Raw genomic sequence first — 24778 nt, forward strand, 5'->3', positions numbered from 1 at the left:
GAGCTGTCACTGAAACTGCTCCAAGCCAGGACACACCTGGCCATGGGGGGAAGCTCCAATGCCTTGTCTAGGAAACACCTCCTCAAGTGTGGGGACTGGCTCTACCCTGTGCACCAGTGCCCTCCTCACACTTCCTCCCAGCGTGACTGCTCCTAACTCGCGGAGAAGCAGCTGGAAGACCCCAGGAAACGAGCCTGTCGGTCGTTCAGTTCAAGTCCACGCAGTTGGTGATGTTCCACTCCGTTCAGCTCACTCTTTTTTTTTTTTTTTTTTTTTTTTAAGATTTTATTTATTTATTTGACAGAGATACAAGTAGGCAGAGAGGCAGGCAGAGAGAGAGGTGGAGGCAGGCTCCCTGGGGAGCAGAGAGCCCGACACGGGGCTCGATCCCAGGACCCTGGGATCATGACCTGAGCTGAAGGCAGTGGCTTAACCCACTGAGCCACCCAGGTGCCCCCGTTCAGCTCACTCTTAAACTGCTGCGCCCTTCCTCCCACATGCGGGTCCCCGCCCCAGCCACCATTTGACTGTCAGGACACCACTCCCGTAGCCTGCCAGTTATCTAGAAGCTAAAGGCCAGCTTCAGGGCTCAGCTGGCCCGAGTAGACCTTTGTCTCCCTTGAGGTCACAGAATCAGTAAGACACTGTTGGGCTTTGCACAAAAGGGTGTGGAGCTCCTTGTTGGTAGACTCTAGATCTGAAACTCCTCCGGCCCTGCCCGCCCCAGACCCTTGGGTTATCAGTCTTCCCACCCCGAGCTGCAGAAGATTCTCTCTGCTAACTTTGCGGCTGAACGAACAAAGCAGGCTCTCGCCCCTCCCCAAGGTGGCCACCACCGTGCACAGTCCCACTCCTCAGCCACGGCCTTTCAGGTGGGCTTCCTCATGGGAGCCTCACCCAGTGATGAAGCAAGGAATCTACTTTCTGGGTCTGGAAATGAGTCGTCTGCTGACTAGCAGCCCTCTGGCATCCCCGGGCTCCCAGTGGGGTCCCAGCATGACATGGAACTGCTTGGGGCAAGCTCAACATCTTGTTGCTTTTCCTCTAGGAGGACGATGAGAAGCTGATTGAGGAGATCCAGAAGGAGGCTGAAGAGGAGCAGAAGAGAAAGAATGGAGGCAAGTGCTCCCCGGCATGGGCCCCGTGCCTGGTGCTCTCCATGTGTGGGGGGGGGCAGCCTTCATGGCTGGCCCTCTGCCCAGCCGGGGACCACCCAGGCATCCATCCCGCTCCCCATGGGAGAGGCTATGAAGCATAGGAGTGTTTCAGCATCCCCCTCATGGTCAGGAGGTCCCAGGGGATGAGTCTGAGTTTAGGGGGCAGACACCACCCTTGCCTCTCTGAAGTCACAAAAGAATGAAGTGGAGTTTCTGGGAGTCCCTAGGCCCTGGCTCTGAAGGAAAGTCATGGAATCCACCACTTTCCAGCGTGATCACTGAGCTAATGCTTGGTCGGACAGCTGAGGGGGGGTGGTGCGCATACACGCGTTAATCAGCCTTATTTGGCCCGGCCACCCCTTCTGTGTCCATAGGTAAGAATGATGCTGAAGGTCAGACAGTCCTGGCCTGCCCTCGTGCTCTGGGCTCTCCGCTAGGGCCAGGTGGGACTGAGCAGGATATGCAGCCCTGGTCCCAGCCCACATGCAAGCACAGTTGGTTTTGTTTTCTTTACTAAATCCCATCTCCTGTTCAGAGAACACCTTCAAACGCATCGGGCCCCCCTTGGAGAAGCCTCCAGAGAAAGTCCAGAGGATCGAAGCCCTGCCAAGGCCCGTCCCGCAGAACCTGCACCAGCCACAGATCCCCCCCTATGCCTTCGTGCACCCGCCCTTCCCCCTGCCGCCCGTCCGGCCCATGTTCAACAACTTCCCTCTCAACATGGGCCCAGTCCCAGCGCCCTACGTGCCCCCTCTGCCCAATGTGCGTGTCAACTACGACTTCGCTCCCGTCCACGTGCCACTGGAGCACAACCTGCCTATGCACTTCGGCCCGCAGCCACGGCATCGCTTCTGACAGCTCTGTGTCCTGTGTCCTCCCTGGAGCCCTGCCACTGAGCAGCCCAGCCTGTACAAGGCCAGGGTTCTGTAGATTCCCCGCCTCGCCCCCAAGGCCATGCCTTCAGAGTAGGGATCATGCACTTGGCTCTCAAAAGGATAGGCTGGCTTTTTTCCTGCTCCTTCCTGGGAAGGGCTCCTGCCCCTTGAAGAGCGGCCAGCAGGCCAGTGCCCTCAGGTGCCTGTAAAAGGATTGGTCTGGCACTTGCTGGACCAGAGAGTAGGGCCTCCCTAGAGAGTTCCACTGTCCAAGCCACAGTGCGGGGATTCTCACCACAAGGTAGCTCGTCTCTGCTCTGTCAGTCCTGTCCCTGCAGACAGAGATGAGGGAAGTGTTTGGGTCCGTCCCCTCCCCCTGGCAGACCTCAGAAGTCTCTCAGTTAACCACGTAGGCCTTCCTTACCGCAGTACAGTCTGATTCTCTATAAAGCTGAAGTCCCAGTTGGAGGGAGTCTGGAGTTTGGAGAGAGCTGAGCTGTCTGAACCATGTTGTGAAGGCTGGGCTCTCCCCCTGCCCCCACCCCAGTACTGCAGCCCATCCAGAGTGAGTACACCCTGCTGCTTCAAGCCAGTTGGTCCCAGTGAGGCGGTGGCAGAGCCATGTCCCCAGGCCTGGGAGCACCGCTCAGGGTGGAGAGGCTGCAGACTTTATCTCTCAAATCCAGAACCCCAGGCCGCCACCACCATGACTATTCTGGTCTCTCTTGTCCTTGGCCCACTCCGATGAGACCACAGAGAGCCATCTCATGCTATCAGTTCTGTTTTGTAGTTTAAAGAAATATTTGCCATTTACTCACTTTGAACTTACTGGGTTTTCTGTGGCCTGCTAGAGTTTCTCTCGTTCAGTCTCTGGAAAGTCAAATCTGTTTTCCCATGCCAGGCGGCCAGTGAGGGCTGGATGGTCCTGAATCTTGCCAAACAAAAGGTCCTTTCGAGGTGCCTGTGACAGGCTTGGTGGCTTTCCCAGGCAGCCCAGTTACTGGTAATGAGCAGCTTCTCCCCGGAGGTTTGGTGGTAGCAGTGGGTTTCCACAGGGGGACAGAAGACCCAGACTACACCCAGCATCCGCCCATGGAGCTGCCCTTGCCCAAGGCCAGGTGAGTCTAGCTCTGAGTTGGCATGGGAGTCCCTGCCCCTTCCCACTCACCTTTGCCCGTTCAGCCCCAGCCCACCTGAGGCTCTGCCCCATCACTAGCCTCCGCTGTACAGAGCAGAGGCCTCTGCGTGAGCGACCCTGCCTGACCCAGTGTTGGCCTCTGTCACTGCTGCTGTATCTCTGATGGCTGTGGGGTTCCCGGAAGTTCCCAGCACCTGTGCACAGACCGCAGTGGGGTGAGCCTACAGGCCGTGCCCCAGGACCATGCATTCTTGTGCATAGGCACCCACTGCCATCCATTTCTCATGTATTTCGAGGATTAAAATGGGCGGAAATCTGCTAACTTGCCTGTTCTTTGTCCTGCTTTTCCTCCAGGGAGGACTTTGCAGAGTCCTCTGCGTGTGGGGCAGGAAACCAGGAGGGGCCTGCATGGCTGGGAGCCTGTGGCAGTCCCTTGGGAGAGCCCTGCCGGGGGTGCCCTATGGAGCACGGTGACAGGTCTGAGTACCTTTATAGCATGGTCCCTGTGCATCCCCAAGGCAGCAGGGGTCTCAGAGCAGTTGAGCTTCTAGTGGACATCCCACCAAGTAGACACACCAAAACCTCCTGGGCCCCCTGGCACAGTTGATCCAAGGAGGAAACCAGCCAGGGCACAGGGCTTCGTGAGGTGCTTTGGGCAGCTGAAGGGACACACCCCAGGTGGGCGGCATGTGAAGGCCCCCTGGCACAGGAAGAGGCAAGAATGATTGCTTCCCCCAAGGCCAAACTGAAGACTTGTCCTTTGAGAGGAATTCGGGCTGTTTGTAGCCATAAGCAGCTGCTAGGGAACCACGGGTGCCCAGTTTCTGATGATCCCCCTCGACCTGGACTGTGGGGCAGGTCCCAGGCCTGCAGCAGCACAGTTGCTGTTTGGGGGAAGGTCGTTGCCACAAGTTTGATGCTAGCATGATGTCCCCCACCTGTCTGTGAAGTGACTGTCCAGGTGCCTGTGTTCCAGAGGACCCCAGGCTTCTTGAGAAATAGCCTGCACTAGTGAGAGTTCAGGGGAGAGGGGACCTTAGTACTCTGACCAGCCAGCAAATGGCTGCAAGGTGTGATGACAGGAGACCCACAGAGACTAGCCAGTCACAGGGACAAGGCAGGAATCCCAGAGGCAGCCTGGCACCTTTCCCTCTCTGGGCCACAGTGTTTGCTCCCCCAAGCCAGAGACTGCCCAGCGACAGTCCCGTTCTACTTGCCTTAAACTGGAGAGAGGAATCTAGTATTTGCACTTAGCAAAAGATTTTAAAACTTAAAAAAAAAAGTGTGCATGACCTGTCACTTTGTATAAAAATAGCAAAAATGATTAGTTTATTAAATTTTTTTTCTGTACCTTCTGGTAGTAAAAATACATCAAAATAATTCTGTTTAAACTACTGTGTGTAAAGAGCCTGTATCATATGTAACTTGGACTTTTTGTAAATAAATGTTTGTGCACTACACTCCCTCTGGTTTCATCTGTCCACATGGCATTACCAGGCAGGCTCTGCCACCCCCACGGAGTTACAGGGGCCGCGCACAGGCGGCAGATTCCCAGGGAGTGATTGGGCCTATGAAGCCTCCACTCCCCAGGACCGGATGTCAGCTGCCGCTGGAGAGCTGCGGGGAGGAGTGAGACCCCACCCCTCCCCTGAAGGAAGATCCGGCGGCGTCTCACGCCGGCCCTGCTTGGGTGGCTTTTCGCTGCTGCTGTTCTTTGGCACAGAATCCCCTTCCAGAAAACGTGATTCTACACTTTTCAAAACGGGACTTATTTTTCTCCCTTTGCAATCTCGGAGTGCCCTCTGGGTCTGATTGGTTCTCTTTGTGCCATCCTGATGGAAAATCTGGGGGCTTCGCACTTCCTGCCACCCTCTTAGTTGCTTAACCCTCTTGGATGTTTCAAAGGATGTATTTTCCAGGAGCAGAGTTGTGCATAAAAGGGACAGGGGTGTGTATTTCTATGGCTTTTGCAAGATTCCTCGCCAGATTTCCTTGACAAAACAGTGTCATCCCACCCGCCCTGGGCTGTGTCCTCACCTTTTGCTGGTATATCTTTGTCACCACAGTCCCTCGGTCCCTCGGCTGTCCTAAGAATCGTCTCCTGGGATCCGACCTCATGGGGACACTAGAATGGACACATTTTCCTTTAGAGGGAACTGCTGTTTAAGTCAGGTGCCTTTGTAATTGTCCTGCCCAAACTCACTTTTCCATCCTTAAAGTGATGTATACGTGTACACATTGGCCAATTATACATGTTTTAAAACAGAAAATTTGAAAATATAGAAAAGCATCAGTTCAAAAGTGCTTTGTTACCCAAAGGTAACTACTGATAATATATACATTTTTTAAAGATTTATTAGCACGGGGGAGTGGGGAGGGGACAGAGAGACAATCTCAAGCAGACCCCATTGATTGCAGAGCCCGACACAGGGCTCCATCTCATGACCCTGAGATCATGACCTGAGCTGAAGTCAAGAGTTGAATGCTTAACCCACTGAGCCACCCAGGTGCCCCTACTGAACATTTTTTTGATGCATTTCCTTCCAGGTTTTCCTGCTCTGTGGTATATATGTCTCCCCAACCAGTAAACCAGACACGCAGGTTTGTACCCTATCATGAGCTTTAGCAAGGTATGAGCAATTTCTTCCAAAATATGATTTTTAATTAGCTCCTCCTTCTAGAGCCTTCTTGCCGCAGGCTTGTAAGCTTTCTGTTTGGACTTTTTTTTTTTTTTTAAAGATTTTATTTTATTTATTTGACAGAGAGAGATCACAAGTAGGCAGAGAGGCAGGCAGAGAGAGGGAAGCAGACTCCCCGCTGAGCAGAGAGCCCGATGCGGGGCTCGATCCCAGGACCCTGAGATCATGACCTGAGCCGAAGGCAGCAGCTTAACCCACTGAGCCACCCAGGCACCCCCTGTTTGGACTTCTTAATCACCTTCTACATACCGGCCCACAGCTGCCCGTCCTGCCAGTTGTTCTTTGTTCTCATGACCCCTAGGGGTACACAGCCCCACCCAAAGCCCCAGCTGTGGGTCTTCCCTCCCAGGATTTAGTCGGAAGTGACTCCTCTCCTTGCTTCCTCCCCCTTCATCAGTACGTCTTGGCAAAGACAGCCCAGAACTGATCAGCAGCTTGACTTTGCCCTAGACGATGCCAGTTAAGACCCTCACTAGAGGGGCATGGAGCCAGCACAGGCTGTCGCCAGGGTCACCAGGATCACTGGGACCTGCCTCTTCCCTAAGTGGGGGTGGTGCACTGGGCCCAAGGCCATCCTGTGGCTCCTGCAGGTGCAGCGCTGTGGGGCCCCAGGGAAGGTCACTGAAGCCAGCTGCTTGAAGCCAAGTGGGGATAATTACAGCACCTTTTCATCAGGCTAAGAGAATTTAAGAAAGCCAGAAAAGAGCTTGAAGTCTCTCACGTGATAAGAGTTGTTGGGTTCCCTTGCTGCTGCCCTTTGGCGTCCACTCCCAGAGGCTATCCCAAGTTCAGACCCAGGCACATCCCCTGGGCAGCTGCCCCTCACCACCCCACAGGTCCATTCCCCCCAAACCACCTGCCCTCGTCCTCGTCCGTGGTGCATCTGGGGCTACGCTGAGCCCCACGCAAGAATCTCGGGCACACGTGCCCCACGCAGCCATGTGTGCGCACCCAGTGGGAGCTGCCTGGGCTGGACTCACCACTCCACGGGGCAACAAGAGGCCTCTGGGCACGGAACATGGTAGGGGTGGCCCAGGTGCTGGGAAGGCAGAGATTGGGGCCCCAGCCTAGCTCCTTGTCCAGGTCCGGGGCTGGACCGAATGCAGGCTGCAGGGCCAGCGATGCTGGTGGTTCCCAGGAATCTGCATTTTCAACAGCTCGTCAGTGTAGGGATCACTGCAGATCCTTGGCGGAGTCCTGGGGCAGGAGGTTTGGGAGACGGATGGATGCCTACAGGTGGGAGCCCGACGGGCGGGAGCACATCTGGGAGGGTTCCAGAGAGATCCAGGGGAGCTGGCCGCAGGGGCCAGCTCTTGGACTTGCAGAGAGAGGAGGACCATGCTGCCACTCAGCACTGGTAAGGGCAGCAGGTGGAGCAGGGGGCCAGGGCGCTCTGGGGCCCAAGGGCGGAGGCCATGTCTTCCATCCCGATGGGTGTGTTTGTCCAAGAGGTGTCCTACAGCAGACCCAGCCCTGAAGGCCTGGGGATGGCACAGCGAGCCAGGCTGGGACCCCGAGGGCCACCCTGATGACAGGACAGGTGGAGGGCAGCCAGGGCAGCAGAGGAAAACTGTGGGCTTGGGAGAGCTGGTGCCCCCACGGGAGAACCTGGTGCTGGGCTCTAGTGCCCACCTGCAGGCATTCTCGGAGCTTCCCCGGAACCTTGTCTCAGGCCCTCCGGTTCCTCTGGGTGCCTGGGAGCAGCACCCTGTGTCCTTCCCCTCCTCCAGCGCCACCTCCCCCCTGTTTCTCTGGGCTCCCATCTCCTGCTGAATAAGACCACAGCCCACGGGGCACCTGCGTGACTCAGGCGGTTGAGCATCTGCCTTCAGCTCAGGTCATGATCTCAGGATAGAGACACGCATTTGTCTCCCTGCTCAGCAGGGAGCCTGCTTCTCCCTCTCCCTCTCTCAAATAAACAAATGTCACCTTCATTTTTTTTTTTAAAGATTTTATTTATTATTTGACAGAGAGATCACAAGTAGGCAGAGAGGCAGGCAGAGAGAGAGGAGGAAGCAGGCTCCCTGCTGAGCAGAAAGCCCGACGCGGGGCTCGAACCCAGGACCTGGGATCATGACCTGGGATCATGAGCCACCCAGGCGCCCCCAAATGTCACCTTTAAAGGGCGGGGAGCACAGCCCCCAGAGGCAGCTTGGGAAGCCCGGCGATGCTGCTTCGGACAGCGCTGCAGGTTCATGGGCTCAACCAGTCCACTCCGCTCTCAGCTGGGGTTCAGCTGAGACTGCAGCCCCCAGATGGCCTCCGCGAGGGCTGCTCTGCCCTGGCCTCCCATCGCTCCTGGACCGAGCTTCCCTCCTGCAGTGCCCTAAGTGGGCACAGCAGCCATCCGCGTGCATCCTTCCCGGCCAGACCCAGCCACGGGCCACCCGGACGGGGGAATCCCTTGCCTCCCAAGCAGAAACGGGACCACAAACCACCACTCCCAGTTTGAGCAGCGTTCACAGCCTGGGGGTGGTACACCTGTGCCCAGGACATCACCACAAGGAGACCAGGGCCGCAGCCGCCCAAGGGGACTCTCGGTGTCTCCTTTCTCTCCCTCAAGTCTCGTTCTCCCTCTCTCTCTCTCTTTCCTCCTTTCTATCCAGATTGAGGCCACTTAACCAAAAAATACCCATGATAGAAAACCAGAAAAACCGAACTGGAACAGAAGCAAAGCAACAGTATTAAAAGAGCACAGTGCAGGAAGTGGGGCTCTGAAGCCAGGTGGCCTGGCCCCCTTCCTGGCCACTCACATGGAGAAGCACATGAGTTGTAAGTGTTAACCGTGGCCATGGGTTGAACATGTGCCCATAGCTCCAAAGAAGACAGCTCCGCAGGCAGCACACGTCTCCATGACCTGCTAGAGGCCCAGGAGGGGCAGCCCCAGGCCCTGATGGGCTTTTGGGGGGCCACCCGCTGGGGCTCTGGGGAGGCCTGGGCCTGGGCACTGAGTGGGCGACCCGGATGGCTCCCCACGGGGTGCCCTCACCTGCTCAGCCTCAGACCTCTGGCGACTCTGACGCCACCTCCCCCACAGACATCTCCTTTCTCTTGCCTCTGATGGGGAACAAGGCCAGAAAAGAGGCCTGGAACATTCTGGAGGCCAGGAACACTGAAGAACATGCAGGCACACAGTTCCTGCCCAGCAATGCTATTCCCCAGCTGTGAGCCACGGCCCAGGCCTCTGTGCCTCTCCTCCCGAGAACAGTGTCCACCTCCCCAAAGCACCGAGAGCACCATTCTGCTCGGCTCTGCATCTCTGGCACCCAGTTGGGGCCCGGGGTGCTCAGGAAATAGTTGTTGGAAGGGGGTCTGCAGGACACTCAGCGAGCTACTGCAGGCAAAGACACAGTGTGACCTGTGGAACCACACAGATGTCAGCTTAATTGTGTTTGGAATCCAAAAATGTGAGCAACTGCTTTCTCCACCTGTGCCCTGGGGGGCAAGTTCCCTGCTTGCTGGAGCCTCAGTTTCCCCATCTGTAAAAGGGAAGGGTTGGGCTGGGTAGCCTGAGTGGTAGAAGCCTGGCAGAGACTGGGGACCTCCCTACATGGAGGAGACAGACCTGAAAACTTGGGGACGCCGAGGACCCACAGGGCAGAGGCGTGAAGGAGGAGGAAGCAGCCGGACAGGCCACTCGGGGTCTGCAAACGGGGACCTTGTGGAGAGGCCCTGGGGCCAGGTGCGGAGCAGCCGGTCACAGCATGGGCCACTGTGGAGCCCCTCTAGGCCCACCTGTAGCTGCAGGGACCAGCAGCCAGCTCTTGGAGGAGACTTTATCTGGGGCCCTGGGAGATGTGGCGGCTTTTATTTACATCCCCCCAAATCTGCCAGCCGTGCTCCGTGCTCCAGGGAAGAAGGATGCCAAGAGGCAGGGGGAAGAGGTGGAGAGGCCCCGCCCAGCTTAGGTGCTCCCCATTAGCACAGACTCACCCACAAGTGACCCTTGCACTCCTGACCTATGCAGCACCCTCGCTCTCACCTCAGCCTGGCAAGAAGCTTCCAGAATGATTCCATCCAGGAGGGGGAGAACGTAAAGACACACTCATCCACAGCTGGGTGGGGGTGGGAGGGTCTTTGGGGAGGCAGTCCAGCCCCATCTATCAAAACCTCAAGTGACTTAAAAATTGCCCTTCCTTGAGCACCTGGGTGGCTCAGTTGTTAAGTGTCTGCCTTCGGCTCAGGTCATGATCCCAGGGTCCTGGGATGGAGCCCAGCATCATGCTCCCTGCTCAGCAGGAAGCCTGCTTCTCCCTCTTCCACTGCCCCTGCTTGTGTTCCCTCTCTTGGTGTCTTTGTCAAATAAATAAATAAAATCTTTAAAAAAAAAAAAAAAAGAATTGCCCTTCCAGATACTTCCCCAAGAGCCTCATAAAGTGTCTCCTTCCTGCCCACTGTTGTTCTATTCAGCAGCATACGCCACTCAGAACGAGGGAGAATGGACGGGAGTGTCCATGACTGGTGCACTGACTAGATCGGATGGCTAAGGACAGAGCGGACCTCGAGAAGCCGGACCAAGGTCTGCCTGTGCAGGTAAGGAAAACACATGTGTCAGGTGACAACTGAAGGGAGGGGGCCATGGAAGCCCACAATCCCGAGTGTGCAAAAAAGCAGAATACAACCCCCGCTCACTGTTGCTGGGGCTGTAGAGCAGTGCAGCCACTGTGCAAAACAGGGTAGGGAGGGTGTTTGAAAAAATGAAACTGGGATGACCATAAGAAGCAGCAAAGCCACTCTGGGGTGTAAACCCAAAAGAACAGAAAACAGGGACTCAGATTTGTACCCGTGTTCTCAGCGGCAGCATTCATAAGAACCAAAAGCTGGAAGCAATCCGGTGTCCGTCCGGGGAGCGGCACATACATCCGTGTGTCCCTCAGAACACGAGTCAGCCAGAACAAGGAATAGAGATCCGACCCACACCACAACACGGGTGAACCTCGCAGACACAGGGCCAAGTCACACAAGTGGTCACAGAAGGACAGATGCCTTGTGCACCCCCGGCTCACGTTCCCTTCTCGCCCCTCCCCCCGTTTCCTGGGGTCACCACCCAAGTAAGCCACTTGGCCTTGAATGTGCGTGTCTGTTTGTTTCTGGGGAAACCAATCACACGAGGATGAGTGTCCACGTGCTTGCCCATAAGGGTTACGTTTATATTTAAATCCCAGCTGCACCCTGAGCTGGGAACAACTTACTTAACCTCCTGAAGCTCAGTTTCTGCAGCAGTGAGTCGCAGGACACACTCCCCTGCGGGGCTGGGATGTGGGTGGTAGGAGTCATGGGCTGGGCGCCTCAACATATCGAGTTTTTTCCCAGCCGTGAAGGCGGGAGTCCCAAAGTGGGGAGGGGGTGGGTAGTCTTCCCGGCCTCTGTCCGCGGCCTCCCGCCTTCCCTCTGTGCACATTTGCCTCCTAATCTCCTCTTCTTACCAGGACACGGTCCGATTGGAGTGGGGCTCACCTCAGCAACCTTTTTAAATCTTAATCACCTCCTGAAATACCTTGTCTCTGCGCACAATCACACCGAGAGGTGCTGGGGTTCCGACCTCCATACACGAATCCCGGGGGACCCAATTCAGCGCATCCCAGGGACTGAGCCAGTGAATGAAGGGTAAGTACCCAGCACCTAGCAAGGGCTGTATATGAATGCTTTCACATAAAAGTAAGATTTTCCAGAAAAGTAAAAGACTGCCATCAGTGTTACTCTGGGGGTTGCTGGGATCCTCCGACACCAGACTCTGTGCTTTCATTACCTTCTTTTTTTTTTTTTAATATTTTATTTATTTATTTGACAGACAGAGACAGATCACAAGTAGGCAGAGAGGCAAGCAGAGGGGGAGGAGGGAAGCAGGCTCCCCGCCGAGCAGAGAGCCCGATGTGGGGATCGATCCCAGGACCCCGAGATCATGACCCGAGCCGAAGGCAGAGGCTTAACCTACTGAGCCACCCAGGTGCCCCGTTTCATTACCTTAATTCCTAAGCTAACAGCAATGACGACGCAGTAACCCTCTCAGAGGACCTATCAGTGCCTGACACCAGTGGGAGGTGCCTGGAAGGTGGGTCTCCTCCTCCCGTCCTGGGGGTCAGATCCTTTCCCCACATCTGTGCAGCTTTTGTCTCCATTATTCACCCCTCCTGGAGGATCAATCCTCCTCCCGGTTAAGCCCAGGGTCCCCACAATGGGGCTTGGGCCTCAGGGCAAATGCTCTACCCGACCCAGCCCTCCCTTCCCCTGCCAGGCGTGTCTTGGGGAGGCGGGCTTCTCCAGGCCTTCTTCTGCCTGAAGAAACAGCATCTGTTCCCTTCTTTCACTGTCCCAAGGTTCTCCTCCAACTGGGCAGTCTTGCCCTGGGAACCATTTGCCCATTGCTCAAATGGGGGAAACTGAGGACAGATGGTCCCCAGAGAGTCAAGCTTCCTCTGCAGCCTCACCTACATTATGCTACAGTATGAGGTCATTGGAAGTCACCTATCATCCCTCCCAACTCTGGAAGAGGCGGCTCTGACCCTGGAGGAAGTGAGGCCCAGCCAGCTCTGGGGTGCCCTCCACTGAGGTCTCCCCAGAAATAAACAGGGGAGGAGCCTGAGTTGGGGAGGGGACCTACTTGGCAGGGGTGTCCCAGGGAGACACCCTTGGGAAGCTCAGAGGCCTTTCCCACCAGAGGGACAGCTCCAAGGTCCCCCTGCAGGGGCTTGGGGTCCCATCCCAACAAGGGTCCTACAGGGACACACCTGTGGGAACCCCAGCAGACAGGAGGGGGGAGGCCTAGGGGTAAGGCCCAGGGGTGAGGCCCTGGGATGTCCTGTGCCCTCTGGCTACATGGCTACCTGTTTCCAGCCTGTCTGAAGCTGCTTGGTCCACAGCCTTTTTCTGCCCCTGACAGGGACGGACATGTTGGGGGGAAGAGTGCTTGTCTCTCCTTTCTTTTTCTTCCTTATAAATTTCATGGAACATTTTTCCTTCAATCATGATCTTTGGGGCTCACAGTTAACTGTGACTTGGAACTCAGCACTACTGCCCCTGCCCAGGCTCACTGGGCATCTGCTAGGTCTCAGTTTCCCCATCTGAGCAATGGAAGGCTGAACTTTTGCTCACCCTCCATGGCAAGCTTGGAGGGGACCCACCTTCACAGCTGGAGGCAAGGAAGACCTGCCAGTCGGGGTCTAGGCGAATGGAGGGGAGTTGGCATTCCTGTGGAGGCAACCAGCCTCGTTCGCTCAAACCAAGTCTCCAACTACCATCCAAGGAGGCTCTGTCCCATCTCTCCTGCAGGGCCTTTGCTTATGCTGTTCCCTCTACCCAGACTGACCTTCCCATCCCTTGTACTGTCCTCTTTCCCCGGTTGTGATCATCTCCCCAAGTAAACTGTAGCCAGCAGCCCCCAGAAAGCTCAGCCACATAGCAGGTGCCCAATTTTTGCAGAACAAATGGAATCCACAACCTATGTGTAGCTCACCTGGCTCAGACTAGGCTCGGATTCGGCCAGGGGACCCCGGGCTCATTCCAGGGTAGTTCTTTCCTGCTCTCCCAGGCATCGCAGGGAACCATGTCCAGCTGCCCCACTGCCCGCTCCCGGAGCCCTCTCAGTGTGCCTCCCCTCTTCCACCATGGTCTGGAAGATCTTGGCTCAGACGAATTCATCTGTTCCTTCCACATCACCGAGACGTTTCTGGCTTCCAGCCTGGCTTTAACAGGGGTAGGGGATGGGTCACCAGGACCCCACTGGGGCCCCGACAGCCTTTCGTGGCGCCATCTGCCCTTGTCAATCTCCTGCCTCCAGGGACCCCCAGGAACCCCCAGGCACAGCACCGGCATCCTGGTTTGGTCACCAGCAGCCAATCAGCCACTCCGCTGACCATGGGGCAGCAAGGTGGGAGCAAGAGCCACACCCCAGGACCCGGTGATGCCCCCCACACATCCTCAATCATCCCCAGTCACCATCTGCTTATCGCTATACTCGCCAGGCCTTGCCGCTCTGAGCCTTGCTCTCCTCCGTAAGGTGGCAAAGCACCGCCCCTCCCGCAGCTCTGGCTTAATGAGATCCTGAAGTCCCTGGAGGGCAGGCCACATGGAGGTCTGCCAGATGGAGACGGGGCCCCCCAACTCCCGGGGCTGAGGCTAGGGGTCCTGCTTTGAAGGAGCTTAGCCCATCCAGCAGACTCCTCCCAGGATCCGAACCCATCTCTGCGCCCATCCTCAGGGGATTCCTTGGACCACGCAATCCCAGCCCCTGGGGAACCTGAATCTCGTGTTTGGGGGTGTGCTTGGGGTCTCTTGCAGTGTGTGAAGAGGGCCCCATCAAGGTGCATCCGTGGAGGCAGGAGGAGGAAGCTGGATCTGTGCAATCATGCTACCTCACGCTCTACCTCCTATGCACACAGGCATGCGGTGCACGGGCCCAGCCCAAGTGCATGCCTGTTTCCAGGCCTCCGGATAGATATGGAGAAGGGAAGTTGTGGAACCAGATTCAGCCACCTCCCTACCCGGGAGATCCCACTATGCCCTTGGGACACTGGAGGCCCCAGGCTGGTCTCTGGGGTCAAAGGCCACCCCTTGCAGAGGCCTCCTCCTCTCCTAGAGATGTCCCGGTGGCTCAGAGCATCTACAGGACCCTCGACCCACCCCCCTGCATCCCCAAGACACACACAGGCCAGCTCACAGGGCTGCACACTCGCATTATTTTATTTTCCAGTCTGAAGCTACTATCATGGGCATTTAGTTATACAAATGACACTTACAAAAAATAAAAGACCAAGACACCCAGAGTGAGATGCATGGCAGAGATGAACTGGTTGAGGGGAGCAGGGCTGGCAGGGGCAGGGCTGGGAGCCAGGGGCCTGGAGCCTCCCCGTGGGGCTCCCGGTGGAGGGCGACGCCCAGCTTCATCCCACCCCGAGACCCGAGGAGTCCAGTCGGACAGGGAGCACCGATCACACCGGGGGCTCTGGCTGAGGCGGTGAGGGGCTCAGCACCAACCAGATGGGGACACAGGCCTGGGCAGGCAGGAGGGAGGGGGCCGGCAAGGGCCCCCAAGGAGGTGGGGACAGGTTCTAGATTCAGGGAAGCACCCTGCCCCCCACCAGCTAGCAGACAAGGAGGGCACCGATGCCCAGAGATGTGGTTTCAAGATTCCCCCACAAGACCCCTCGAAGATCACTCGGGGCTGCCACCAGGCTGGCCTGCATGCCTCCAGCAATAATGCCTCGTTTAAAAAAAAAATACTGATTTGGTCATTTTCTGCTTCCAGTCAGGCCAGGACGGGGTGTGCGGTGGGCAGGTCCGCTTGGTGCAGAGGGGCGAGCAGTGGGTACATGCCAGTGTCACCCCCTCCCCTTCCTGCGGCCTTCCCCTGACGCAGGGGTGGTGTGCCGGGCGGAGGGGTGATAGGCTGGGGGCAGGCACCCAGTTCCAGGGAAGTGGGGCGGGCAGAGGCTCTTGGGAGGGGGCAGGAAATTCCAGTTACGCCAGCAGGCCCGGGGGCACAGGAAGGCCTCCCAGCTCCCCCACTCTCCTCGGCCACTTTGGGGAAGTAAGGCTCAGAGTCATCTGAGGTCAGAAGAAAGGGCTACCAGCCTCGCCCATAGCAGAAAAGAGAGGACAGAGGGGTCTGAGATCCCTTCAAGGACCAGGCACGGGGCAACAGGTGGGGGGGCACCGTTTTCTCTGGGTTTCCAGTTTGAAAGGCAAGGGGCTCGCCACCACGCCAGAGCCCGCCTGGAGAAGAGAGTTATTAGCAGAAGGGTCTGGACAGGGCAGGGACGGGGCGCTGGGCGGCAGGCTAGTACTCCCAGAGGGTGGCTGGCTCGATGGTCTCGGCGCAGGCCTTCAGGACCCCCGCGTGGTCCCCCTTCAGGTAGCGCCCGCCCACCTTGATGGCCACCTTGTTGTAGTCACAGAATTCGAAGAAGAAGTCCACGGGGGTGTCGCTGCTGCTGGTGACCGACGAGTCATTGCCCACTGTCCAGTACTTGCCTGTGGAGTCTGGGGGGGGGCGGTGAGACCCATCAGGCCCCACCCTGGGCCAGCTCCCCTCCCTACAATCATGGCCTCTGGAGTTGGGGTGAGTTCTGTGTGATGCCCACCCACGCCTCCCACCCCTGCTGGATGGAGGTCTGAGCCTTTTCCCCCTACCAGGACTTTAAGTCCTATAACTCAGGTGTGGGACACCTTCCCTGTCCACCGTTCCCAGAATCCTGTTTTCCTCTCTGCTCTCCTCCCCCTTTCCTAGCTTGTGGGTCCTCCCTCCTACACAGAGAAGAGGAGAAGGGGCCTGGTGGCCACAGGATGCTTGTCCCCAGAGCCAAGTCACAAGGTGGCCAGGCTGAGCCCCAATGTGGGACAAGGGCGCTTCAATCCCTGTGTGGCCACGCTGGCCCCTGCACCCCCCCAGAACTACCACCCCTCAGAACCCACCTTTGATGTTGTAGGCACCGTCATTGAACTCCAGCTGGAAGACATCATAGCTGGAGCGGTTGGCATCCAGGGTGCCCGTGACCTTGCGGCAGCCGATGAAGCCATGCTCCCCACGGAACACAATGATGGGACGGTTGATGAGCTTCATGAGGAAGAGCTCTGAGTCCCCTGTCCCAGGAAAGGGGAAGGGCGGTGAGTGGGATGATCGGGGCGCGGCTCAGAGAGGGAGAGCAGGGAGTCTGGGGTCGCCCAGCATGTCAGCCCTGGGATGGTGGGGGCGTGGGGAGGGGGCAGTTTGGTGAGTGGCTATGAGGTGGGCAGAACCCCCAGAGAACCTGGGAGGGGGGCGCACCCACAGGTGGCTACCTGCTGTCTCCACCGAGGCAGCCAGCTGCCCGTTCTTCTTGGCCGTCACGAACTTGCCATTGGACGCACGCAATGTGATCCGCCGATCACGCCACTCGATGTCAAAATAGCAGCTGGCGTTCCTGGGGGTGGCAGGAAGGGTCAGGCGGGGCTGCCCCCGGTTCCCCGATCCCCGGGAAGGGCCAGCCTGGGCGTGGCGGGGCACTCACTTGGTGGAGGCTGTGGACTGCACGCCCCCAGTGGCCGTCAGCGTCCAGTACTTGCCCGTGTGGGTGCGGAAGGCGCACTTTTTGGTGTCACGGTCGATCTCCAGCTGGAAGGTCTCTTGGTCGGTCTCCTCGTCCTGATTGGCTGACAGGTCCATACCTGCAGGGAGAACTTCCGACTGGCACGGGGAACCCCCTCACCCCGAACCACAGCCCTGCCCTCACACATCACCTCAGCCTCCAGATCAGGGGGCAGAACCCAGGACCCCAGGCGGCCGACTCCGCCCACCCTCACATCATTTTCTCCCATGCCAGAACACCTTCCAACAAACCATCTGCACAAAGACCTTCTAGAACCAATTGGGAGAATCTTAATGTGGCCGAGAATTAAATATAAGGATTAATTATTGTTAATCATATAGTAGTTATGTAAGAAAAAGTTATGTAAGAAAACTTTTCAGATATCCACAAATATCTCGAGATGAAATGCCTTGATGTCAGGGATTTGCTTTAAATACAATCAAAACCAGTGACACAGGGACAGATGGAGCTAGACGGCAGAATACCGCGCTTGGGGGAAAATCCATAGATTCTATCCTTCCTGCTCCCATATGTGTGTAAAAGTTAGGAATGAAACGTAATGCCACACACTCGTTTCAGAAAATTTATAAAACTCATAAATGCATAAAAAGGGAGTCACACGGGGCCACCTGGGTGGTTCAGCAGTTTAAGCGCCCGACTCTTGATTCTGGCTCAGACCATGATCTCAAGAGTCATGAGATCAAGTCCTGGGTCTCCGCGCTGAGCTTGGAGTCTGCTTGAGATTCTCTCTCCTCTCTCTCTGCCCCTCCTGGCCTTGCTCTCTCTCTCGGGGGCGGGGGAGTGACACATACCCCCAATGCCCACCGCACCCGCACCCCCAGAACACACTGCAAATGGCAGGTAAACACACCCTCCTCGCCTTTTCCCTGGTGCAGACACACGTATTTTCACTACCTCGAGGGCACACGTGCCACAGATCTCGATTTGCAAATGCTCTAAGGCAACACTGTTCACACACATTTCCCTGTCTCTAAATCACCTGATGTGACAGAGGGGGCTTCCGTGCTCCCGTGCGCTGCTGCCCAGCGGCTGATCTCTGGGGCCCCCCCTGTGTTACCTCTTCCAGCTAACAACCTGGAAATAGGCTATTTGGTTCCAGCAGAACAAATTCATACTCCCCAAACGCCTGGGTTCTAAGAACCGCAACGGCAGGGACGTCCGCCCACTCTGCTGGCCATCCAGTCTCGGGGCTCGAAAGTGTGTCACCATTTGCGTCTGGATACCTTTAGGAAGATGGGATCACAGTGGGAGGTGGCAGGCAGCCCTTCAGATAAGCAGACGGAGGCTAGTGGATGGGGGAGCCCCGGTTCCCTGCCCAGGACCCACATGTAGTTCTCCATCACCAAGTGGAGGGTCTGAAGGGTATGAGCCTGTCTTAACCCCCATCAGCACCAGGGGGTGGAGACCTTCACCTCCACTTCAAGGAGAATGAGCCAGAAGTGCTATGTCCTTGCCCAAGGTCACCCAGAGAGAAACTGGTAAGTGCTGGTAAGCCTCAGGAGGGGAAGTGGGCAAACTCCGGCCTCCTCCTGCGTGTTCTCTCTATGGACTGGCAGACCCAGGGTCCTGAATAGCTCCTCTCAAAACCCCTTGGGCTCAAGCCTCCAGGCCTGCTGGGCCCTCTTAGCCCTGATCTCAAGGATCTGCTGACTGCTAGGAGGCAGGTAGTGACCCAGACCCACCATCACACCCCCAGAGACGATGAAGGTCAACAGGGACTGGGCCCCCTGGGTAGCTGAGCCACCAAGAATAGGACCATTCTAAGGCCATTCTGGGGAGCACAACGTGAGGCCAGAGTCCCCCAAAAGCTGGTGGACATGCCCCACCCTATAAGCCAGCCCACCCCAGACCCTGGGTACCACCTGCCCAATGTGGGGTGTGCTGGCTGCCCAGAAGGAGGGGAGAGACAGGAGGAAAGGCCTCCTCGGCTGTACTCCAGCAGCAGACAGGACAGAAGGGGATCTCCAGAAAACAGGGCAAAAGAGCCAGGAGGAAAGGGACCTGGATTAGAAGTCCAATCTCTAGCCAGAGGTTAAACAGAAAGTCAGGAGGCTCCTTCTCGGGGAGACTTAGCCAGGAGCAGCCCTGTGCTCCACAAAATCCATACTGACCTGCTCTTCCCACAGAAAAACAAAGGGAGGCCCCACCCAAGGGCCACACAGCCGAGGCCATCTGCTCGGCTGCTCAGACCCCATGTGCTGCTCGTATCCAGTCCTGGACGTGGTCTGATGGAACGACCTGGGCCAGCCAGGGTGCTGCCCAAAGTGGGCGCCCAAAGTGCCTTCCCCTCACTCAGCCTGTATCCCTGTCTATCAAAAGGGTCTCTCCATTCTGCCAGGAGGGTGGAAGGATTCAGGGCCCTAGTATCAAGCTGACACCAGGTCTTCTGACCCCAACAGGAAGGAGTACAGCAGCGGGGGTGGGAGTGGGGGGTGTCTCCCCTTCCCAACATCCTGCAGGGCCCTTCCTGGCTCCAAGGCCCTGCCCAGACGGGAAAGGCCCCACTTGGCCTTGGAGTCTCTAATTAGAGCTGGGTTACTATGGGAACAGGGTTTTCTTTGGGATTTTTCTTTTCATCAGCTGCAGCAGCGGCACTGAGTCACAGGCCCGTAGGAGCCCCGGAGAGGCAGATGCGGGGCTGGGAGAAGCTCATCTCCTGCCTCCCCCCCACATCCCCCGCCCTGCCTGTCCCTCTGCCTCATGGCTTTTCCTGTCGCAAGCCTCTGAGCTATTCCCTATGGTGGCTCAGAGAGGACATTCCATCCCCCTCAGCCTTGGCATTTCCCAAATTACCCTGGCTGGTCCAAAAGAGGCACTCCCCACCACCCCATTCAGTTTAGGGGAAGGAGCCTGGAAGCTCCTGTGGCCTCCCTTCCCCATGCCCTCTTTCTACTACGTGACCACCTCAGATCCGTCCTCCAACCTTGCACAAGAATTACCTCAAATGCCCTGGCTCTTAAGGAGAGCTCTTACACATCCTGCAAAGCCCAGCCTGACCAGCCCTTTTCTCAGGCGACCAGCCAGCCTGGCCTCTGAGGCCTCTGAGTGGCTGGGACAGTGCGCATCCTAAGCATGGACCCCCAAGGCAAGGAGGCTGAGACCAAGTGGGAAATGTGGGCCTGACATCCAGGGCGGGTAAGACTTCCAAGGAGTACTGGGGGCGGAAGACACCCCACCTGGCTGGGAAGTGCCGTTCACCCAGCCACCCTGCCATCCTTCATCCCTGCCCAAGCCAGGGCCCTCACCAGTGACGTGGTCACAGCTACACAATTTCTGAGGCCCTGGGATGGACGGATTCCACCCACCTATCACATCAGTCCCCGGACACCGGGACCCCGCTCCCTGGTGGCTGAGATGGCCCCCTTCCCAGAAACAAACCCTGGCTCAGAGAATTAGCCCAGCCCTTTACAGACGGGGAAACTGAGGCCAGAGAGCAGGTTGCAGTGTCAGCAGGGAGCACCGCACCCCTGCCAGGCAGGCCTGTGCAAGCCTGTGGGCATGATTCACATCCCCCCGCCAGCTAAGCCCAGAAGCCGCCTCCTCCCTGGCTGACTTTTCCCAACATGTGTCAGAAATACAGACACCGCCTCCTCTGCCACGCAGGCCTGTCCAAAATGGCCTCTGAGACACGTCCCCCAACCACACAGCAGCTGCAGGTCTCCTTCCATCCTACCAGGAAGCCTTGGGGCCAGTTAACATGAGAACAAGAGGAGGACCCCTAGATCCGAGGCCCAAAGAGTCCCAATCTCAGCCCCCAAAGACTCCTCCCCCAGTTCTTCGTACCTTTAAACTCAGAGATGAGCCAACACTTCTGGCCCAATTTCGGACTCCCCCTGCCCCATCAGCCTGAATCACACAGTGACACTTCCAGCAAGGGCTAATAAAGAGGAGAGGGCATCTGCCCAGACTCGCTCTGCTCTTCCGCTCAAGAGGAAGTCATGAGATCCCTGACCCTCCGGGCCAGGTCCACCCGCTCCTCCTCGTCTTCCCCAAGGAAGGCCCTGGATGCAGCCCAGCAGGGACGCAGCCTCCCTGCAGGGGTGAGTGCCCATCGTGGGTCCTGTGGCCCCACCGGCGGTTCCAATCACACCTACCAACCTCACAGGCTCTTACTCACCCATAATGGGCTTTCTGCTCCTCCCTGCCTCAGGGCCTTTACACAAGCTGTGTCTTTTTTTCCTGCAACCCTGTTCCACATGCCTGATACATGCCACCTTGTATTCATCCTTCAGGTCAGCTCCAGGGTCCTCTTCGGAAGTGTCTCCCCCACCCCGCAGTCTAATCTGAGATCTTGATGTACCTTCTGGACACCTAGGCCTCTGCGTGACACCTCTGGGATGCTGATCATGTCCCAAGAAGAACATCAGCTACAAAAGGGAAGGGTCCAGGCACATATACTCATTCGTTCACCAATGACCATGTCTCACCTGGTAGGAGGGGCTCAAGGTTTGCTGAACAGGTGAGGAGTCCTGCCCCACCTACATTGTGGGGGGAGGGGGGAGGCTACTGTGCCCTGGAGGCTGGGAGGCCTGGGGGGGGGGGGTGTCAGAAAAGAGCCTATTCTGTAATCAAACAGACCCAGTTCTTCGAGTTGCTTACTTGCTGTGTGACCTTGAGCAAATGGCTTCACCTCTCTGAGGCAAACAGGCTCATCCAACGGAGACAATACTGCCCAAATCAATCAACAAACTGAGGCACAAAACAGCCATTACCCCATCAGACCGGACCCCACTGCTAGGGGGCTGTAAGGCCCAGCTCCACAGACCCTGCCCACAGTCAGGAGGGTGGCCTTCAGGATGAAGGCAGGAAAGTCCACTCCACCAGGAGGACGACACTGATTGGGCTCCCATCCAGCCATCTCCAGAGCCTGGGGCCCAACTTCCCATTCAGCAGAGCGGGACCCCCACAGGTCTCTCCAGCGGGGCCTCCGGCTGCAAAGAATCAACTGGGCGCCAGAAGGAAGAGAATCCGCCCAGGGGGAGAATCTAAGAAGGGAAAGAGAGGGGCTCACTTCTGGAGCGCAGGCCGGTAGGAAATGGCCAGGCCAGCGGGAGGCCCGGGAAAGGACCAAGCGAGTTGCAGTCAATTGTTCCAGGCGGGACACTTGGGGTTGGTTCACTGGAGGGAAGGGGCTTCCCGAGGGAGCCGGGCTAGGGTCTCCGGGCTCACTTTCAGTCCGCCCTCCCAACGCCCGCAGGGCAGAGCGCAACAGACCCTAGACGTGCGGGCGCAGGGCGGGGTGCCTGGCAGGGCGCCATCCGCGCCACGCCGTCCCAGGACCGGGGCGCGAGGAGGGAGGCCACCTCCAGGAAAAGCTCCGGACCGGGGCACTAGGCCGGAGACGGCGCGGGGGGTCCTCAGCAGGGGGGGCCCGCAGAAAACCGATCCCTTCCCCCGCCCCTCCGCATCTGGTTTTCCCATCTGCAGAGACCGAGCAGGACAAAGGGGGCGAGGGAGGGCCCTCTGGAGGAGCCCGCCCCCCTGCTCACAAAGGCCGCGGCCTCAAGCGCGGGGCAGGCGCGGGAGGAGGGGCTGGGGGGGGAAGGGCAGACACACGGGACGCAGCCCCCTAGCAGAGGCCGACCCCTCAAGTCTGCAAGTGGAGGTACAGAAAGGCCCGGAGGACTGGAAGGTGGAAGCGCACCCTACGGAGATCAAAGGCTCCCCCATCCCGCAAGCGCTGGGAGGTTCGTGGGGGGTGGGGGTGAGCCCCGCGCGCGTAGCGACCCTCGCCTCCGCCCGTGAGCTACAGGCCGGCTGATTAGGGAGGGGCACAAGGAAAGGGGGGAGGGGCGTTCCCCCCAACCCAGGGCTGGGCCGGGCGATCCGCAGAATCCGCGCGCAAGGGGAGTCCCAGGCGGGTTCGGTGGGTGGCACATAGGGCGGCGCCTACGCGGGGACCCAGGGAGCCGAAACCCCAACGCCGGGTAGGAGGGTGCAGTGGCGCCCAAGGATGGGCATGGCCCCACCCCTCGCCCCCTCCTCCGGGCCCAAGCGCACGTCCCGCGACAAGGCGGGGTGGCCAGCGCGCCTAGCGAGGGCGCACCCGGCGTCGCTAGGGACTGTAGCAGCGCCGCGGGTGAGAAAGGGCGGGAGGCCGGAGGTACGGGGGTGGGGTGCGCTTTGTGCACCGACCGGGAGAGGAGGGGGGCGGCGTCCCCACTCACCCTGGCGCGTGGACACGTTCCTCTCGTTGGCCGCCTGCAGCACGACCTGAGCGCAGCTCTGCTCCAGGGCGAAGAGCTCGTCCTTGCCCACCTTGGTGGCCTTGCCCGCCTTGAGCGTGCCGCTGGGGCCCGACGGCGCCAGGTAGCGGCCCTCGCAGTCGCGGAAGGCCACCTTGCCAGAACGGAACTCGAGCGTGTAGCCCGTGGCGGGCTCGGGGCGCGCCACCAGGCGCCCGTCGTGGCGCAGGAAGCGGTGGTCAGCGGTCTGCACGCTGTAGCGCTGGTCCTGGAAGGCCAGCGTGATGAGCGAGTCGACGCCCCAGGGCACGTCGCGGTCCACGGCGATCTCGTCCGCCGGCCGCGCGCTCAGGTGCGCGTAGCGCTTGCGGGTCAGGCTGTAGATGTTGACCTGCGGGTGCATGGCGATGTGCACGCTCCACTTCTCAGCCGGCGACACGGTCTGCGCGAAGCACGACAGGCGGTCCTCGGTGCCGCCGAAGTAGCGCCGGTGCACCTCGGATTGCAGGGACCAGCGGCCGTCGTCGTGCGCCACGATGAGAAAGCGGCAGTCGGGGCCGGGCACCTCGCGCTCGCAGGTCACATTGCCGTCCTTGTCCGCCGCCAGGTAGCGGCCCAGGTGGCTGCGCAGGCACACGGCCGCGCTGCCCGCCTCGTCGGGCGGCTGCTCCAGCGTCCAGATCTGCTTCTTCTTCAGGCTGCTGGCCGACGCGTTCACCTTGAACCCGAACGCCTCGGCCGTCAGGTACTTGTTGCCGCAGTTGATGAGGCCGAACTGGATCTGCACGGCCTCAGCAGTGCCGTTGGCGGTCATGGTGGCGGCGAGCGGGAGGGCCCCGGCGCGGCCCGGGAGGTCGGTGGCGGGTCCCCGCGGCGGCGCCCTGCTCCTTTGTTCGAGACCGCGGCCCGGCGCGCACCCTCCGCAGCGCTCCACAAAGCCGGCCCGCGCCGCGCGGGCCCCTTTCTAGGCGCGGTGACGTCAGCGTCGCGAGGCCCCGCCCCCGCCCCGCCCCGGGGCTCGGCGGGGGAGGGGGCTCAGGGAGCGCGCTGCGCTGGGACCCAAGGGGCGCGGGTGGCGGCTGGGCTCTCAGCGTGCCCCCGGTTCTGCACGGCCGCCCTCTGAAGCGCCCCCAGCTCGCGCCCCCCAGTGCCAGGGTCCCACCCGCGCAGCGCCGCAGCCTGAGGACCCACCCGGAGCTCGGGACCGGTTGGAGTCCTCCCCGTTCTAAGCCTAGCCGGGAGGAAGGGTTTGAGGTTGTGACAGAGACCGCAGAGACCACAGAACGTATCAGTACTGGGTGGGGGCGGACCGGTGGCTGCTCGGAGGAGGTGGCCTTAGAAGCAGAGCTTTAAAGGAGGGAGGTTGCACTCACCCCCCGGCGCAGGGGCAGGTGAGCCAAAGAGGGGTGGGGCAGGACAGGAGCTGGGGGAAGGGCTCACAGACCCCAACTCACCCAACTCAGGCCTTGTAAGACACTTCCCTGCAGGCCACCCAGACCCTGCCCAAGGACCAAGCACTCAGCCATGCTGGCCCAAAATAGTTCTTCAAGGTAGTGACAGAGACAAGTGACTGCTGTTCCCATTCTGGGGATGCAGAAGTCTCAGGGTTCTGGTCTTCCAGGCGGTGGGGTGGGCTGGTC

General features: G+C 58.7%; 2 protein-coding genes and 1 long non-coding RNA gene across 8 annotated transcripts in view; 2 read left to right on the forward strand and 1 right to left on the reverse strand.

Moving 5' to 3' along the window:
* The window catches only part of RNF216 (ring finger protein 216), a 144720-nt gene extending 140090 nt beyond the window's left edge, over positions 1-4630 (forward strand). For all 5 annotated transcript variants that reach the window (XM_047713079.1, XM_047713080.1, XM_047713078.1 and 2 more), the window contains 2 exons: positions 1049-1118; positions 1693-4630. In XM_047713079.1, coding sequence (XP_047569035.1) covers positions 1049-1118; positions 1693-2012 — 390 coding nt within the window. In that variant the 3' untranslated portion in view covers positions 2013-4630. The remainder of the gene's footprint in view (positions 1-1048; positions 1119-1692) is intronic.
* Positions 4631-5689: 1059 nt separating this feature from the next.
* On the forward strand, positions 5690-11470 carry LOC125091166 (uncharacterized). Of its 2 annotated transcripts, XR_007124594.1 has the most exons (4): positions 5690-5771; positions 10280-10402; positions 10665-10920; positions 11299-11470. It is a non-coding gene; the product is annotated as an uncharacterized LOC125091166 (long non-coding RNA). The 2 variants fall into 2 exon arrangements; XR_007124595.1 differs by lacking the exon at positions 10665-10920.
* Positions 11471-14525: 3055 nt separating this feature from the next.
* On the reverse strand, positions 14526-24084 carry FSCN1 (fascin actin-bundling protein 1). The gene is made up of 5 exons (XM_047713633.1): positions 23121-24084; positions 16855-17011; positions 16646-16767; positions 16280-16447; positions 14526-15847 (listed from the first exon to the last, which is right to left on the reverse strand). The coding sequence occupies exons 1-5, from the start codon at positions 23950-23952 to the stop codon at positions 15645-15647; spliced, it is 1482 nt and encodes a 493-aa protein (XP_047569589.1). The 5' UTR covers positions 23953-24084; the 3' UTR covers positions 14526-15644.
* Positions 24085-24778: the final 694 nt, after the last annotated feature.

The sequence above is a fragment of the Lutra lutra genome, chromosome 18, assembly GCF_902655055.1.
Source record: "Lutra lutra chromosome 18, mLutLut1.2, whole genome shotgun sequence".
In the NCBI taxonomy this organism is placed as follows: domain Eukaryota; kingdom Metazoa; phylum Chordata; class Mammalia; order Carnivora; family Mustelidae; genus Lutra; species Lutra lutra.